The sequence below is a fragment of the Sorex fumeus genome, unplaced genomic scaffold, assembly GCF_029834395.1.
Source record: "Sorex fumeus unplaced genomic scaffold, SorFum_2.1 ptg000002l, whole genome shotgun sequence".
NCBI classification, from domain to species: Eukaryota; Metazoa; Chordata; class Mammalia; order Eulipotyphla; family Soricidae; genus Sorex; species Sorex fumeus.
The window spans coordinates 60900001-60919950 of NW_026606059.1; the positions used below are offsets into that span (position 1 = coordinate 60900001).

At 44.0% G+C, this 19950-nt stretch overlaps 1 protein-coding gene across 1 annotated transcript in view; it reads right to left on the bottom strand.

The window, feature by feature from the left end:
• DEPTOR (DEP domain containing MTOR interacting protein) overlaps positions 1–19950 on the bottom strand; it is a 190956-nt gene that overhangs the window by 42625 nt on the left and 128381 nt on the right. Inside the window, exons 5-8 of the mRNA XM_056111533.1 lie at positions 11498–11683; positions 8087–8221; positions 3589–3659; positions 433–537 (exon numbers count right to left, since the gene is read on the bottom strand). Coding sequence (XP_055967508.1) covers positions 433–537; positions 3589–3659; positions 8087–8221; positions 11498–11683 — 497 coding nt within the window. The remainder of the gene's footprint in view (positions 1–432; positions 538–3588; positions 3660–8086; positions 8222–11497; positions 11684–19950) is intronic.

Genomic DNA, 19950 nt, shown 5'->3' on the forward strand with positions numbered 1-19950 from the left:
TGCCAGACTACATTCATTGGGGGGACACTTCGAAAGGGTGTGGGTGAGCCTACCACCTACCTCAACAGAGTCCTGGCAGCCAAAACCCTCCAGAACCCAATCATTGCCATGCTCGTGGCTGATCTCCACAGGCTCAGGATGCCTCCCTCCTCCCCCAGTTATGAGAACGAATCTTCTGAAGAGTAAAGCAACAGAAACTTCCATTTTCAAGCTCAGTATACTGGTTACATGGGAGAAACGGGAAACATCTAACGAAGCTTGGGGACACCCAGAAGGCACAGTCAGAGGTTAGGAAAACTATTCCTTCCAGTTACGCCATCATCATTGTTGGTTTCATTTTTATCCCATTCAGAAAGGGAAAAGAAACGTCACCAAGCTGGGAGCTAAGCCCAGATCAGGCTGGAGAGTCAGACACTGCTCTGCAGGAAGTACCTTCATTCCAGCTGCTGCGGCAGGGCCACTGGGGTCCACGGCCTGGATATGGCACGGCTTACTTCCTCGCACGACGAAGCCCCAGCCAACAGCATCGCCAACAATCTAGAGAGGAAAACCACAATTAGCAACCGGAGACAGTCGCTGACAATTTTCCCATCCCAAAGAGAGACAGAGAGAGTCACACAGAGACAGAGGGGGAGAGAGAGAGAGAGAGAGAGAGAGAGAGAGAGAGAGAGAGAGAGAGAGAGAGAGAGAGCAAGACAGAGACAGAGACAGAGGAACAGAGAGAAACAGAGATAGAGGGACAAAGAGAGAGACAGAGAGAGCGACAAAGAGACAAAGAGAGAGACAGAGATAGAGGGGCAAAGAGAGAGAGACAGAAATAGAGGGACAGAGGGACAAAGACAGGGAGTGGAAGGGAGAGAGAGAGAGAGAGGGAGAGAGAGAGAGAGAGAGAGAGAGAGAGAGAGAGAGAGAGAGAGAGAGAGAGAGAAGCAGCTCAGGATTAAGCATGCACCATGCCCAATCTCCATTTTATGGCCATCCCATCAAGGGGAATACAAAACTTTTCTTCTATCTATGTGCAAAATGTGCTCAAGGAACACCTGTTTGGCAATAGCAGTTTCTGCTGTGAAGTCACTCCTCAATCAATAACTGGCAGATTGCCTTTCTCTTAGGCTGTTCTGCAATTTAATATCAGTCTCAAGTGGAAGGTTGAGCAAATTTTAAAAACAGGGTTGACTTTCCCCCACCTAGATCCAATTCCTATTCCAACTGTGAGCTTTTCCCCTTGAATCCAAATGACACTTTGCTGACGATCTTACCACGTCACTGAAGTCTAAAATAACAATTTAAATCACAGCTGATGAGAAATCTGAAGATACTGGCTTAGCTTTCTGGAAACACAATTTTCTCTACCAAGAAATGAAAATGAAAAAGTACATCAAGCTCACAATTTACAAGGAGCTGCGGGCCTACAAATTATTTGGAAATGGGGGTGCCTTTTTCCCTGAAGAATCGTTTGAAATGGCAGCTCCGTGGCCAGGGCAGCTGCCACACATGTCCCTGCTTCACCTGAAATTCTACAAAGTTCATGTTCCCAACCAACGACCAGTAATGCTGGCATTTCCATTTGAAACCAAAAGAACTCTAAAAATCTAATTTGAGGACTGCAGAAAGATAACAAGGGGATTAAGGTACTTGCTTTGCATGGGTTTGACTTTGGTTTGATCCCTGGTAGCACATATGGTCTCTGGAGCACCACCAGGAATGATCCCCCCGTATACACATAATCAATGGTCTCTTGTACTGGAGATCAAGGAAAAGCAGAAAAGCAAATGCAAAGTTGGATGGACATCCCCACTCCCTCTCAAGCCTTTGACGCAGGTCTTTGCCTTGAAGATTATGCATTTATTACACCTGATTTCACGCCTACACACAGCTGACCTTTTCCCTGATACGAATGTCTCATTGCCAAGTGCCTTTCACAGACGGATCAGTTATGAGTCAACCCTTTCTAGTTTCACTCCTCACAAAGTAGCGTTTGATAAATGCTGCCAGGTGAAAGGCTGTGGAAAGCAATTTCCTCCACTGAGGTCATTAAAAAAGGTCAGCAGACAAGAAAGAGAAGTGTTTCAAGAGGGCCTGCGGGTCCCAGGGGATGCCTCAGTGACTCAGAGCACCTGCTTCCAAGAATGAGGTCATGAGTTAGACATCAGGTGCCGCCCCATGCCCCCAACACAGTCCCCATGGCTCTGTTCTGTGCGGGCTCCACCAATACGGCTAGCGTTGCCACTGAAAGCTGGCAAACACTGCAACTCAGCCACAATGAAAGCTCCATGGACCAAAAGCCACCCCCAGGCAAGCATGCATGCAAGCACCAAGGCAAAGAATGTGTGATTCCTTGCTGCATCATGACTAAGTGCACGCACAACCCTTGGCAAGCATCACACAACCAAATGTGGGAGCACCACCAAGTTTGTGCAGCCCCTGGTTACCATAACAACAAAGGGGAGTGGGGGAAAGGGCACAGAGAGAGGTTGTTGGGGCAGATGTAAGGAGGCTGAAAGAAGAGACAGGGGGTTAGAAGCTGTGACTGAAAGCACTTGCTTCTGTTGAAAGAAAGTCACTGGGCCCAACGGGAGTGAAATGGCAGAAGGCTCCCAACAAGGGCCAGGTAGGTGCACCTGCTCACAGGGGTTCATGCTACCACATTAGGTGCTTGTCCTGGTGTCTGGCACCATACATGGTACCCTGAGCACTTCTAAAAGTGACCCTTGTGCACAGGGCCAGGAGTAAGGTCTGCGCACAGCCAGTTGTAACGCAAAAAGACAAAGACGAAAGAAGAAGAAAGTAAAAAGAAGAAGGAAGAGGATGAGGATGATAATGATGATGATGATGATGAGGAGGAGGAGGAGGAGGAGGAGGAGGAGGAGGAGGAGGAGGAGTGAGAGGAAGCGGGGGAAATAGTAAAGTGGGTTGTAAGGGAGAGTTATCGACGGAGTGAGCCCTGGAAATATGGCTCAGAGAGCAGAGTCAGGTTTTCCCTGGCCTTTGAGCTGTCTAGTGCAAGTTAGGACTTAGAGAAGAAAACAGGGGAATAAAGAAAACGCTAACATGGTCAACAGTACTTTTCCCTACGGTGGAACAATCGAGCCCATAATTTTCTTTCTCAACCTTAAGATTCCTCTGCTGCCTTCAATGTTTTTCAGTTCCATGTAAAGACTCATTGGCTTTATTTGCCTTAAAAATCTCTGATCTTATTAGCGTAAAGGCATATTGGATGCTTTTTTTTAGGGGCACATCAAGTGGAATTTAAAGATATAGCACTAGCATTCACTCTGTAACCAGCAGCACTTCCCCACCCCGCCCCCCACCCCCATCCCAGAACATGCAATTCCTTTCCTTTACTCCATGGTGTGCCCTCTTTCTCATAGCTCTGAAGGAACTTTACTTCCTGCAAAATAATGTGGTATCAGTAGTAAGAGACTGTGTCCTGTTTTAATGCCTTTTAGTGACTGAGCAACAAGCCTCACTGGCACTGAAACCAAAACCAAGAGACACCGGGAGTTTTCAGGTCCTACAAATGGGACATGGTGACATGTTGTCATTGCACAAAGAGAAGCACCAGGTGAACCCCAGAACCGAGCCCACCGTGAATGTCTTCCTCGCGTAGGGTGCCCCAGGAGTCAGTAGTTCCTCTGAAGTGACGGGTCTCTTCAACACTGCAAGACAGACACACAAGTCAAAACCCAGTCTCTCACAACCCTGTTCATTTATTCAAGCCCCGGCCCACCACGGACCTCATCCGTGACCAGCCGTGAACATCAGGGAGAAGGTCCCTGACTCATAATTTATATTTGGGAGATAGAAAATGATAGAAAACATAAAGAACCAAATCTGACTGATGAAAATAGAAATACGTCTGCAGGGGAAGTCTGAGCATCAGGGGTAGAGAGTAAGAAGTGAGCTGAAATGTTTCTATTTATTCATTTTTGACTTTGGGGGTGGGGAGTCATACCCGGCAATGCTCAGTGGTTATTCCTGGCTCTGCACTCTGGAGGTACTCCTGGCATTGCTCAGGGATGCCCGGATTCAAACCTGGGTCTGTTGCATGCAAGGAAAATGTCGACCTGCTGTACTATTGCTCCACCCTCCGCCACCCCCTTTTGGAAAATGTTTCAATTTTTTTTTAAAAGACCACATTTTCTTTACTAATTACCCCTCCTGCACCTCATTCTTTTTTAAAAATTTTTATTTAACCTCATTCTTTTTGCCTATTCTTGTTTTGGTTTTTAATGTCACACCTGGCTGAGTTCAGGACTTGCTCCTGGCTCTGTGCTCAGGGATCACCCTTGGAAGTGGATAGGGTACCACATGTGGTGCCAGGGATCGAACCCAGGGACAGCCACATGCAAAGGCAAGCACCTCCCTCACTGAACTATCTTGCCAGCCCTACCATTCCCTTTTTCACACCAAGAACTGTATGTGCATAGCGTGGTCAGCCCTGAGGAATCATACTGGCATACTCTCTACCTGCTTCCACTTGGGCCGGGCGCATTCAATCTGTTCCCTCATTTCATCTCCACCAGAACTAGTGAGCTAGCTTCATCACTGTTGTTATCTTATGAGGAAGAACAGCAGCATAGGACAGGTGGCCAAGTATGTACCTGCGGTCTCTGTGCTAATGGGGAGCAGAATTAAGATAGAAACCCAGCCACTGCCTGACAGATTTCCTTCCAGGCCCCGGAGGCAGAAAAAGGGGCTTTGAGATTCCAGCAGACACTCCCAGGCTGTCGTTCTAGGAGACTGGTCTTGCAAGTAACCTGTCTCCAACCGCCCTGCTGGCAAAGACAGCAGCCAAATACTGACCTGCTGGTTGCCCAAAAATCTACTTGGAAGAGACTTCCCCCTCCACCCCATGTCCGATAAGAACTGGGGTAGCCCAGCTGTCTTGAGGACTCAGTGGGCTCAGACAGGGACATATTGATGAGCTCTGCAGAACCCATGAATGTGTGTGCCACAAAGAAACCGGGGGTGAAGAGGGACTAACCAGGAGGAATGGAAGCCTTCTGCACACTTGGCTGGTGGCACTCAGAGGCCAGATGAGCATCCCAGAGCAGGTGTGTGGCAGAGGAAGGAAAGGCAGTGTGGGGAAAGGCCAGGATGATCCACCAGACAGATCTGGGCTCCCCCAAATATGCAGCGTCTCCAAGAAAGGCAATGGAATGCTTGTTGAGCTGACAGGGGGGTAGGATTATTGCTTTTGCCTTCAGAATACTCATAAAAAAGAAAATGAATTTATGTCCCCAAACAAGGTAGAGTCATTAAAGGTGGAAGACATTATGTTCCCCAGATGAATGCAATCTTTCTATGTCTATCCCTTTCTTTCTGAGTCATTTCGCTTAACATGATACTTTCCATGTAGTACCACTTGTATGTAAATTTCATGACTAACACCCAAGAATGGCGAAGATTAGTACCAGGAATTTTACTCAATGACCCGGAGGACAACCACACATGTTAGGGGGAAAGGGAGCTCAGAAAGAGAAGGGAGCACCAAATAAAGGGTGTTGGGAGGATCCGCCCAGGATGGGAGAAGCATGCTGAAAGTAGACTATCGACCAAACATGATTGCCACTCAATGCCTCTTTTGCAGACCACAGCACTCAAAAGGAGAGAGAGGGAAATGCCCTGCCACAGAGGCAGGGTGGGATGGGGGCTGGGGGGTGGGAGGGATACTGGGATCCGTGGTGGTGGGAAATGTGCACTGGTGGAGGGATGGGTGTTTGATCATTGTATAATTGAAACCCAAGCACAAAAATGTGTAAGTCTGCAACTGTACCTCATGATGTCTCACTATTTAAAAAAAAATTAATTAATTAATAAAAGAAAAGAAAATTTTTTCCAAAGGTTTCAAAAACATCAGCTTATGCATTAACTTTTCATTTTCTTATCGACAATTAAATTGTTTTCATATTTTCAAAAAAAATAAAGTGTAAGTTAGGTCATAGTTCTGAAAAAAAAAAAGGTGGAAGATATAAGCTTTTAATGGAAGAACAGGAGGTACAAAACAGGGAGTTTGGCTGAAGCCTGAGACATCTTTATTCACTGTTCGACAACTCTCCCTGCCCCCCACCATGGTCTTATGGATTTGGACATAAGAATCACCCTGAATTTTGTGACTTAAAGAAACATTACCCATTTAATTAATTAATTAATTTTGCTTTTTTGGTCACACCCAGCAGTGCTCAGGGGTTACTTCTGGTTCTGCACTCAGGAATCACTCTTGGCGGTGCTTGGGGGACCTTATGGGATGCTGGGAATCGAACCCAGGTTGGCCACGTGCAAGGCAAATGCCCTACCCACTGTGATATCGCTCCAGTCCCTATCCATTTATTTTAATATACTTTTCTTTAAGATAAAACTAATGTGTTACTTTGAGATATACAACATAATCCCACATGTGTATTTGTTGTAAAGCAATCACCATAATAACTCTAGTTTGCATATATCACACACAATTACAATTATTCTCCTCGAGATGAGAACTTTTAAGATCTCTCATCTGAACAAACTGTCAAATACATATAATACAATGTTAATGACTATAAATTTCAAAAATAATGTTCTTTCTCATTTTATCACACCAGCGGAGCTTCACTAATGGAAAAACCCAGTAGTAATGGAGGTTCAATGATTTTTCTGGACAGAGGCAGTGTGGGGGCAGGTTGCTTCATTTACTTGCCAATTACAACTTTATTCTTAGTGTCAGCCACCCGGAAAAAGAGGAGTGGGGGAGGGAGGAAAAGTACTCGTGTGCCTTAACTAAGCAGCATAAAAGAGTTTTCTCCAGTATTCATTCTCGGTAACACACATGTCTTCCCTTTCTGTCTGAAGAGGTGCCGTATTCACACTCAAGGGGCCATAAGCTCTTGTTTCTACATTCCTGTTCTCTGGAGATGAGAAAACAATTTAAACTACAGGGAAAATGTCTCTTTTTTGAGGGAGACACATTAGACTGAGGGCCCTAAAGAAATGAGTGAAAGGTGTTTTTGTTGTTTGGTGGGGAAGGGAGGGGAGGGGGTCACACCCAGCTGTGCTCAAGGTTTACTTCTGGCTCTATGCTCAGGGACCACTCCTGGGGACTGAACCTGGGTCAGCCACATGCAAGACAAGTGCCTTACCCACTGTAATATCTCCTTGGCCCTGAGTTAAGGGTGTTTGTGAGGCAATCATCACTGTGATGGGCCACGTGTTGCAGAACCAGGAAGGAGTGGGGAAGGGACAAAGAGAAAGCATGAGTGTCAGTGGGTCACAGGCTCTGTAGGGGTAAAGAACTGAGTGGTCAGGGAAGAACTGTTTCCAAGTTCAACAACATCTTTTTTTTTTTTTTTTTTTTTTTTTTTTGCTTTTTGGGTCACACCCAGTGATGCTCAGGAGTTCCTCCTGACTCTGCACTCAGGAATTACTCCTGGCGGTGCTCGAGGGACCATATGGGATGCCAGGGATCGAACCCGGGTTGGCCCCATGCAAGGCAAACACCCTACCTGCTGTACTATCGCTCTGGCCCCCAACAACAGTCTTTAAGCCTAAACACTTCCCTGAAATGCCAAGACCATGGAGGTTGACCAGTGAGTGGTGCTGGAAACCACAAGTTTCTAAGAGGCAATTCCAGAATGGGTGAATCTGCAACGAACCGTATCACTGCCCTAGGGATACTAGACCCTTACAGATTTTTACAGCTGCTCATAACCTCCTCCAGGGCGATGGGGCTGTGAGGTGCTGGAGACACAAATGACAGAAGACTCTCAGCTATCCCAAAGGACCATCTTCCAGAAAGGAGCTACCCATGGTCAAGGCCACATCCCAGGGCCAATCAACAAGGAACGAAGACAAAAGCCACATGGGCAACCTCCATTAGAATAGCGCTGATATAGGACAGATGCTGCCTTCCCCGAAAATGGGCTTTTGCTCCTTCTTCCTCTACCCTATGCTCCGCCCTTTCCTCCTCGTCAGTGGGCATAGAGCCCACAGCACGGTCTCCTCAGATTCCCAAGCACGCGTCTTCCCTCTATGTGTGCCCGAGGATCTACTTCCAGGTCACCAGCCCCCACGCGAGTCAGGGTTAGGATCATCACTGGCCACTCACCAGACTTGGGGTTGCAGAGCACAGGGGGGCTGCTGCTGAGGGTGGGGCTGCTGCTGAAGTAGCCGCTGCTGCCACAGCTGCTCATGCTGCTCCTCCTCACGGCCGACACGATCTTGATCTCCTTGCTGGGGCTGACTGCGGGGACCAGAACAGACAGTCACTGAGGAGGCTGCTCTCCGCTCTCCAGAACACACAGTGCCACGTGGAGGGGACAGCAAGAGAACCACATGTGCCAGCTGAAAAAACATGGATATGTGTGCAGCTCTGCCATCCACACAGCCCAACCCAGGGCTGTTTGTACAGTTCTCTGGGCTTCAGTTTCACATATATGTATATGTGAAATATATATATATATTATATATATATATATCTGTCACTGTCCTTCCATTGTTCATTGATTAGCTCGAGCGGACCGAGTAACATTGTGAGACTTGTTACTGTGTTTGGCATATCAAATATGTCACGGGTAGCTTGCCAGGCTTTGCCATGCTGGCGAGATACTCTCGGTAGCTTGCCGGGTTCCCCGAGAGGGACAGAAGAATCGAACTCGGGTCAGCCATGTTGGCTGCATGCAAGGCAAATGCCCTACCCGCTCTGCTATCACTCCAGCTATATTTTGGATGGAGCGATAGCACAGCAGGCAGGGTATTTGCCTTGCATGTGGCTGACTTGGGTTCGATTTCTCTATCCCTCTCAGAGAGCCCGGTAAGCTACTGAGAGCATCCCATCCGCATGGTAGAGCCGGGGAAGCTCCCCGTGGCATATTCAATATGCCAAAAACCATAACAAGTCTCACGATGGAGATGTTACTGGTGCCTGCTCGAGCAAATCAATGAACAATGGGAGGACAGTGCTATAGGACAGTGTTACAGTGCTATGATCCATATCTGGTGAGGGCTTACTCCTGGCTCTGTGCTCAGGAATCACTCCTGGTGGGCCCTCAAGGGACCACCTTGGGTACCAGGGATCAAACCCAGGTTGGCTGTGTGCAAGACAAGTGCTTTACCACTGTGCTCTCACTCTGGCCCCAATGTCCCCAACTTTAAAGTGGAATCATGCACTCTCATAGGATCAGGACAAGGAGAGGATTAATATAATGTATGGAATGTATGTGAAAGCCCTCAGTTATAAATAATGTCATTTCACGTACTACCAAGTCTGCAATGAGTAGTTCCTGAGAGGATGTAACTTAAGTGCTGGCTAGACCATGAACTAACATTGGTGCCTGCTGACTCCATGGCAAACCACTGGTGCTGAGTGTAAAGGAAGAAGGCAATTAAAATGCAGAGCACATGGGGCTGGAGTGATAGCACAGTGGGTAGGGTGTTTGCCTTGCACACGGCCGACCCGAATTCAATTCTGAGCATCCCATATGGTCCCTCGAGCACTGGCAGAAGTAAGTCCTGAGTGCAGAACCAGGAGTAACTCCTGTGCATTGCCGGGTGTGACCCAAAAAAGAAAGCAAACAAACAAACAAAAACAATAACAAAATAAAACATAAAATACAGAGCAGAGTGGGCTTTGGAAGTGCATGCGAGGCAACAACTGAAAATGCTCTCTCTGCCTCCAGAGCTCACGTCTCCACAGGGAGAAGAATAGGCCAATGATGAAATGAAAGAAGCCATGAAGGGGATTCCTCAGTGCTGGCACACAGGAAACATCAAATAAAAGCTGTCTGTGGGGGGACCGTGATTATGTATCTTCCTTCACATCACAGAGATCTAATGTGCCGACCTCAGTACTAGTGAGACTATGGAGCGTTTGAGTGTAAACTCAGCCTTTGCAGAAGACCACGACGACTAAGGTGGGTATGACAGGGTGTGTATGTGAGCACAGGCTTTGGCTCCTGTCCAGTGCTTACTGTCACAGAGCACTGAGGGTCACTGCTCTTCCATCTCACATGTGTCTGAGGAAGCTGTGGTAGGGAGTGGACAGTTTAATAAAGCACTGGCGTTAAGACAGAGATTGGGGCTCAAGTTCAGCTCTACCCACCACTTTATAGCTATGTAATGGAGTCAATCACTCAATTCCTCTATGCCTTACTTTCTTCTTCCTCTTATAGCAAGGATTTTCAAGAAAAGTCCTCCCACTTAGGCAATTGTGAGAATTAAATGAGAAAATAAGTATGTAGCTTAGTGCCAGAAGCATAGAAAGACCTCAGTACACAGAGCAGTGGCTGTTCTCGGGGTTACCTCCTATTCATTCTAAAATAGCCATAGCACATATTTTCATTTTTCCCTGGGTCACAAGTTAAGCCCTGAACTTCCAGACCGTAAGACAAGCAGTTGCTCAAGTCGAGGCCAAGTTTTCAGCATGGAGGATGCCCTGTTAAGACCCTCACCCCTCCTACACAGAAAGGCTGCCCCAGAGTTCACCTTCTCTGGGTGAATGGGGTTCTCCATGAACAACAACCACCAGTGTTTCTAAGCGAGCAGTGAAATAAACGGCTGGCTCTGCACCTTGTGGGACATGCCACAGAGGGTTGTGCTTTATGAGCCTGTGGGTCTGCTTTTCATGCTTTGTCTTTATTCTGGGCCAATCTGAAATGATGAGTTGATGATGAGAATGCCCTCAGGAGTCTATATGTGTTCATATTGCTAATGGGGACAGAGTGATAGTACAGTTGGTAGGTCATTTGTCTTGCACATGGCTGACCTGGGTTTGATCCCCAGCACTTCATATGGTTCCCCAAACCCACCAGAGCACAAAGCCAGGATCAAGCCCTGAGCACTGTTCAGTGTGTCTCCAAAACAAAACAAAAAATATACTGCTGAGGCCAGAAAGATAGTAGAGGGGATAACAAGTTTGCCTTGCAATGTGGTCAATCTTTAGTCAATCCCAAATTCTCATTATAGTATGTGGCCCCTTGTGATCCCTAAAACACCACCAGGATGTTTTCGTCTCTCTCTCTCTCTCTCTCTCTCTCTCTCTCTCTCTCTCTCTCTCTCTCTCTTTCTCTCTTCACATTACAGTTCGACAGGTGTTTACCATCCCATTCAAATCATGGGATCTCACGGATAGAACCCAGGTGAGGGAGAGGAGATAGAGAGAGAGCGCGTGAGAGAGAGAGAGAGAGTGAGTTAGGGAGAGAGAAATTTTCAATGTTATGATTTAAAAACCTGGAAAATTAGTATTATGTAAGAACTGTTTATTAATTAAAAGTGAGTTGTGAATGTGAACTTGAGTGGTCTTCTATAGATGTTAAATAACTAATTTGGGGAGCAGATTTTATGACATCTAAGTTGCATGCATGCTAGTAAGGGGCTTTTTAGGGGGGAGGGGAAGGCATACATTTTGTTTATAAATAAAATTTTCACTGAGTGAAATTTCACAGTGTGGAATTTCTTGAGAACCACGCAAGTTCTCAAGAGACACCCACCCGGGGTATGACACACAGTAGACCCCACGTACCTGACATGAAGCTGGTGGATTTCCGGTTGTCGTGACTCTGCTTCCTCAGGCAGAAGGGACTGTCATGTGTCTCCTGGGAGGAGGGCGACTTTTCATGGAGCAGCTCCATCAGCCTTCGCCTCCGACGGAAGTTCAGTCGAAACTGGTAGAGAAGATTGCTATCCACAAACGGGTGCTTGTTGGACACTGGGAAGAAGAAAGGACAGATGACGAGCGTCCAGCGCCCTGGCCACTGCACACTGCAGCCAAGGAGGGCAAAAGTCTGAAGGAAACACTTAGTTCCACAGGGCTACCGGAGCTTGGAGGCTGAGCAGGATTCCAGATCTTTCCCATGGGCTGTACACTTTAAATGTGCTCACCAGGTCCTTTGGGGGAACTTGGCCAACCTCACTCACAATCTAAACGTGTCCCTAGTGCCTGGCGCCAGGCTTGTCCCACAGCAACATGTCCATTCAGAGTTTAATGCTTTACTCTGAAATTATGATAGAGTCACAGGGAATTACAAGAATAACATATAGACTACATAGTCTACAGCTGCCCTCATATGAAATATCCAGAACAAGGAAACCTACAGAGAATGCTGTATCATGGAGGCCAGGGGCAGAGGGGAAGGAGACATGGTTGTCTGGGGTTGGGAGGCATTGTTTAAAACCTGGGATCCCTTCCTGGGGTGATGAAATGGTCTCAGATATATCAAGGGGATGACGACATCACATGTATGAATATGCTAAATGCAGAAGAATTCACTAAATTTCAATAAATACATTTAAAAAAATCAGTTGCTGGGCTTGAGAGACAGCACATAGGATGAGCGCATGCTTTGCAAATGAGAGGCCTGGAGTCTGAGTTTGGTCCCCAATACTGCATCCCAGCACAGACCAGAATGAACTCTGAGCAACTCTTCAGCACTGAGTTGTGCTGTGGCCCCCAAATAATCTAACTAAAAATCAAAAGCAACAACAAATGGTACAGAGATCTCCTGTGTACCCCTTGACCTAGATTCCTGATTGGTGCCATTTTATTGTATTTGCTATTTTATTTTGGCTTTTGTGCCTCACATAGAGTAACCAAGGGATTACTCTTGACTCTGTGACCGGGAGTCACTCCTGATGGCACTCAGGGGACCTTGGGATGCCGGGGATAGAACCCATGTCCCCTTTGTACATAGGAATACCCTACATCCTGTTGAACTCTGCAGTTCAATGGTGCCACTGTACCTATAGTGATGGCACTATATGACAATGGTACCATAGCCATAAGTAGCTATTGTGCAGTATCATACCAAGATACTGAAATTAGTGCAGGTGATAGACCTCATTCAGATTTCTCCAGACTTCACATGATTTCATTTGTGTGAATGTGTATCACTTCATGAAATTTTATCACGTAGATATTTGTAACCATCACACTCAAGACATAGAACTTTTTCATGACAAAGGATATGACTGCTTTACACTCTCTAATGCCCAGCAACCACAAATATATTAGCCATACCCATAATGTTCTTATTTTGAGAACATTATTTACATAGAACCACACAGCACATAGCCAGTAAAGATTAATGTCTAGTGAATGGATGATTATCCAACAATAAATACTGTTTAACTCCTTAGAAAAAAATCTATACTTTAGAGCATAAAAATATGCCAACTGGTCAAGTCAAAATAAAGAATAACAATCGTTAGCCTTCAAAGATCATTTTAATTTTCTTAATTATGAAATGTCCTAAGATAAAAAGATATTATTCTTACCCTCCCCACTGTTTTTGGATGTAAAAACTGAAGCATACACAATGGTAAGAGTAGGGACAAAACTGCAGTGCCTGCCACCAAACCAGAGTTTAGGTTCCAAACCACAGTTTTCAACTGTCTTATGTGAGATATAACTCCTGTACAACTCTCTTCCCAAATCCATCACTACTTGAGCATTCAGCCACTGCTTTAATCACCCTGACAACTTCAAAGCCTGGTTTACAATGTATTTGGTTCATAGGAGGAGTTCAAGAACTGGAATGAAGTGAATCATCCACCGTGGGTAGTCAGGGGTATAAAGCACAGCATAGTCTGAATGATCAATGGAAAGTCTACATAGCAGCTCCCCAAGGTCATCTAGAAGTCATCTATCAGCTGTGATAGGTCATAGTAAGTTTGCTGAGCCATAGGGAAATTGGACCATTTGTGGACAAGGCATTGGTTTCTCCTACAGCTAAGCACCTTCCATTTACATATTTCTTTATTCTAAATTCGTATCACTTTTTTTTGTTCTTCATTCATCCATCCATTTATTCAACTAGCATTTATTGAATTAGGTTGACTATATGCCAGGTACTTTTCTTGCCCAGTACTTTTATGAAATAACTATTAAAGTTAAAATGTTCTTAAGGACTCATTCTTGGCAATTTTGTGGAGGCAGTAAAATTTAAAAATTGGAAAACCACTAGAAAAATGATCTAATAAAACCATTAAATGTAATATTAACTCCATTATCAATAAAACTAACTGGATCTAAGGCCCCTTTAGGTTTTTTACAAATGGCAGCAAAGTCCTCTAGGTGAACACCAGTAAATGCAATGCTGGGCTGTTAGTGGTCGCTCATATTTGTTGAAGGCTGATTCCTTTGGTTACATGAACATTAGAGTATCAGAAAGCTAGGTTCCTACTAAGAGATAATAACAACAACTGCTCATATGGGTCTTTCACAATATTTTTGTTGTTGTTAAAGGATTGAAATTAGCTACCAAGACAAACATTTAATTCAATGGCTATTATATATATTCTTGGTAATTAACACATTTCTGGATTCAGGAGATGCTGGGTACATCCTGGATCAAGAGATAAACTAATTCCTCTTTGGTATCTCTCTTATAGATAATCAAAATTTTTGTTTTTTTGTTGGGCTACACCTGGCAATGTACAGGGGCTATACCTGGCTCTGTGTTAAAAAGTGAGCCCTGACTGTGTTCAAATTCAGTGCCAGGGATCGAACCGGTGTCAGTAGCATGCAAGGCAAGCATCTTACTAGAACTGCTCATCTCCAGTTCTCATATTGTCAAAGTCTTACATAAATTTACCATATCATTATAGTCAATAATGCTATAACAAAATGGTTATTTATGTCTGGTAACTTTTTCTGAGTGTATTGTCATTTATGAAATCCTTAGGGTGTATCTGGTGGTCAAATCTTAAGCTTTTTTTTTTCTTGCTTTTTGGGTCACACCCAGCGATGCTCAGAGGTTACTCCTGGCTCTGCACTCAGGAATTATTTCTGGAGGTGCTCGGGGGATCATATGGGATGCTGGGAATCGAACCCACGTCAGCTGCGTGCAAGGCAAATGCCCTACCCACTGTACTATTGCTCCAGCTCCCAAATCTTAAGCTTTAACTTGAAAACAATGATGTATCCCAGTGGTAGAACACATGCCTCACATAATGAGGTTCTGGGTTTAATCCTTGGCACCACAGAGTATCCACACACGGGCCTCCTTATATTTATGAACACCCCCTGCTTCCTCTTTGCACCCCGTGTTATATAAAACATTTGTTCTGGTATAAATAAAACCAGACAAGCAGTCTGAATGCAAACAAATTTTATAACAAACAGAATTACTTTAAAAATATTTTCAATTGCAGTGGGAATTGACTGCTAATTCAATCAAGTCTCACCAGGCTTTAACTACCAACTCAGAGTCTAATTCACGTTCAACTAATCTACAACTAATTGACCCTCATTCCTCATTCTTGACCTCCCAGCTCTCTACATTTGTAGCTAAAATGGGAAATAAATTCTCTAAGCTAAAAGGTGTTAGATTTAATTAGTGTTTACTCATCACATTCCTAGTGTCTATGACCTTAAATGTGACCAAGCCAGGAAAAATGAAAAATAAATGAAATATTCCTTATGTTAAACATAATGTCAAGTATATGGTAAGAACTCAATACATTGTACCTTTATTATTTTAAAGCTACTGTTGTTTTTATGGTTATCATCATTTACTGAAAATACACTGTTGGATTATGGGAATTCAATTTCACGAGGCTTTCTATTTAAGGTTCTGCTTCCCGTTTCAAGGACTTATCTGAATTTTTGTACCTCAGGAGAAGCCATACTGTGAACACCTCCATTTGTTTATCTCAACAAATGTGGGACCAGCACAGGTGGAATCAAAATCTCCTTTCAGAATTTCCAGAACTACTCACATTGGTTTTTTTTTTTTTTAATGATTGGCTTTTTAGTGTATTCTTTTCCCTCCTCTGATTAAATCTTTAATTTCACAAACAGTGAGTTCCATATTTGCTTTGTTTGCATATAGCCAAGGGATTACAGTTCACAAAAGCTGAAAGAGTGCAGGCAGACCACTCATTATTATAAACTGCACCAATCTATCACACATGACATTCATTCATTTTCTTGACAAACTGAGCACTAAGCAATGTGTCCTGGTCCAATTCTCTATCTTTATTGTGATTGGAATATACTGCATTTATTTTCCTTTATATTGCTCCACCTTGTAAGCCTTGCAATACCAAAATTTGCTAAAAGAAATTCTTTCCCTATATGAACTTTAATCAATTAAATTAGAACTTTATTGATGTGCCAAATGACTTCATACTGGTCAACAAAAAGTAAAGGTTTATTTTTTTAATTGAATCACTGTGAGCTACAATTAGAAAACTTTCATATTTTAGTCTCAGTCATACAATGATTGAACACCTATCCCTTCACCACTGTATATTTTCCACCACCAATGCCCCCAGTACCTTTCCCCACCCCCATCCCGTCCCTCCCCTGCCTCTGTGGCAGATAATTTCCCTCTTACTCTCTCCCTCTCTCTACTTACGGGCATTATGGTTTTCAATAAAGATACTGAAAGGCCATCATGTTTGATTCTTTATCTACTTTCAGTGTACATCTCCCATCCTGAGTGATGTGTCCAACCATCATTGATTTAGTGATCCCTTCACTATCCAAGCTGACTTCTTCCCCAGATCATAAGAAAATCAAAGGTTTTATGGTAGATAGCACTCCCTTTGTGTTTTGTTTTGTTGGGTTTGGGGCCACATCCAACCGTGCTTAGGTCTGAGTCCTGGCTCTCCGTAGGGATCCATCCAGGATCAAATATTCCATCCTCTATACTGTTTCTCCAGCACCAGATGGCCTTGATTTTGATCCCAGCTCTACCACCTTCATTGGGTGAATAAATTGGCAAACTAAAATATTTTAAGCCTCACTCTATTTTGCACAGGTTTGCTGTGAAGGAGAAAATAGGATAATCTATGTAAGGTACTTGGAATAGCAACCATTGGTTGGTAAGTCAGGTGAGGACTCCTAGAGGCTAACTTCAGTCTTAGGTCATTTATTATCCTACCACATTTCTCCCATCTTTTCTATGCTTCTTTCAAAGAAAAAGATTCTTCAACTACCATCAATAGTTCTGCTACCTTTCTACTTACAGAAACAAACACACGTGGAATATAAAGTAACAGAATAGGAGACTAAAACCCAAGCGTAGTAGATATAAGGACCAGGAGGTCCGCTCCACGGCGTGAAAACCTGCCTCACATTCTGGGGGAAAAGGCAGCTCAGATAGAGAAGGGAACACCAAGTAAAGGATGTTGGGAGGACCCATTTAGGTTGAAAGATGCATGCCGAAAGTAGACTATAGACTGAACACGATGGCAGCTCAGTACCTCTGTTGCAAACCACAACACCCTAAAGGAGAGAGAAAAAAAGGGAATTCCCTGCCGCTGAGGCGGGGTGGGGTGGTGGGAGATGGGGCGGGGGTGGTGGGAGGGATGCTGGGAAAATTGGTGGGGGAGAATGGGCTCTGGTGGAGGGATGGGTAAATGATCATTCTATGACTGTAATGCAAACATGAAAGTTCGTAAGTTTGTAACTGTACCCCACAATTATTCACTAATAACACTGTCACTGTAGCACTGTCCTCCTGTTGTTCATCGATTTGCTGGAGCAGGCCCAGTAACATCTCCATTGTGAGACTTGTTGCTACTGTGTCTGGCATATCAAATATGTCACGGGTAGCTTGCCAGGCTTTGCCATGCAGGCGAGATACTCTCGGGAGCTTGCCGGGCTCTCTGAGAGGGGTGGAGTAATCGAACCTGGGCCGACTGGGTCAGCTGCATGCAAGGTAAACACCCTACCCGCTGTGCTATTGCTCTAGTCCCAGCTGTACCCCATGGTGATTCACTAAAAAAAAAAAAAAAGCAAATCTTAACCAGATCAAGTTTAGTAAAGTCTCCGGTTGAGAGTTATTTATCCTCATAAGTCAAAGAAAAGTAAAACAGAAAAGACTGAACTAAGACACCAAAAGGTTTTGAAAGTAAATAGACTGAGAAAGTAAAAGTTTTATTTTTTGATAGTCATAAACTACATATCAAGTCTCAGGAAATAATTAATAGATATAGTACATAGAGTTGGTAGCCCAGAGAGAAAAGAATATTTTTTTCTATATTAAAAAGATTCTCCATACTAAATACATACTTGATCTTTTTACTTTTATTTGATTTTGGTTTATTAGCCTCCTGATACAGTGCTCAGAGGGCCCTGGGATCACTCCAGGTGATTCTCAGTCTGGCTGTGTGGGCTGGATAGTTCAATGCTTGAACTGACCATGCAGGGCTCCTTGTGCCCCGCAGTGCTGGGACCACCAGGGCTATATCCAGCAGAGCTCAGAGAGCCATGCAGTGCTGGGAAACTGGGAATCAAACTTGAGGCCTCATGCATGCCAGGAAACTGCTCCAGCCCTTTGAGCTCACTCTCTGGTCCCAAATTACTCTTATTTCAAAAGTGGAAAAACAAGTTAAGATTAAGGGAGAAATGAATGAAAAGGAAACAAAAGGCGAGAAGGAGAACACTGATGTCTCTAATCTTGAGGCTGTTTCAATTCTTCAGTTTTAGCTGTCAAAGCTATACACGGCCTATACATTCTAGTAAATATTATGACATACACAATTTAACATTTTTCATTCTTTGTGCTTTGATAATATCAATGTCTAAAGAGAAAGAAATAAGAAAAGACAGTGTTCAAAAACTACAGTTTCTAAGATTCCAATTGTGCTCCCCAAAATAGTTTGTAATGAAAACTAACCATTTTTTTATGCATCCAACATATCATTCCAGGGACTTTCCAAGTCTAACCTTTTGCATCGGTGGTTCTCTAAAGACGTGGCTTGGCACAGTGTTAAGTGGGACATAAAACAGGAAGAAAAACAGACATGCCAGAAACTTGAAGCAATGTAAATTCAGAGGATCTTGTTGCTTGGAAAAACGGGGCTTGAGAAGCTGTAAACTCCTACTACCATTGGTATTTGATCAACAGAAACAGATCCTTAAGGCTCTGTTTTCCTTATGCCTTTACTTTTCAAAAGACATGAAACAAAAATCAGGTAGCCTACCAAAAATAAAACGACAAGGTCTACATATGGTTTTCTTTTTGTTGGTAATACGGTTGGGGTTACTTTTTTTCACTTTTTATTTTTTAATCTTATTTGTATTTATTTTTTTTTATTGAATCACCATGAGCTACACTTACAAAGCTTTCATGTTTGAGTTTCAGTCATACAATGATTGAACACCCATCCGTCCACCACTGCACATTTTCCATCACCAACATCCCAGTATTCCTACACCCATCTGTCCCACTCCTCCCTCTGCCTCTATGGCAAACAGTTTCCCTCTTTCTCTCTCTATGAGCATTATGGTTTGCAATATAAATAATGAGAGGCCATCATGTTTGGTCCTTTATCTACAGCACACATCTCCCATCCTGAGCTATCCCTCCAACCATCATTGACTTAATGATCCCTTCTCTATCCTAGCTGCCTTTTCTCCCAGCTCATGAGGCAGGCTTCCATGGAGCAATCTTCCTGGCCCTGTCTCTACTGTCCTTGGGTGTTGGTCTTTAGTCTCATATTATGATATTTTATATTCCACAAATGAGTGCAGTCATTCTATGTCTGTCCCCTTCTTTCTGACTTATTTAACTTAGCGTGATACTCTCCATGACCATCCACTTATAAGCAAATTTCATGACTTGATCCTTCCTAACAGCTGCATAGCATTGCATTGTGTAGATGTACCAAGTTTCTTTAACCAGTCATCTGTTCTCGGGCACTCAGGTTGTTTCCAGATTCTGGCTGTTGTGAACAGTGCTGCAATGAACATACAGGTATAGATGTCATTTCTACTGTGCTTTTTTTGCAGGCTAGGGCTATTTTTTACTAAACTATTAAGATGATTTCAGCAAACAAATAAATATAAAAGGCCAGTTATGTAAAAGGGGGGAGGCTGGTTTCTGCTCCACTCACACAAATAGCCTACTCAGAACTATAAAAACTTAATTGTCTTTCGAGCCCTACACCTTGAGTTGAACATAAAAGATATCTTAAATCACTAATCTAATTGGAGGGAGAAAGGTCACTGACCTCCAGCCATCC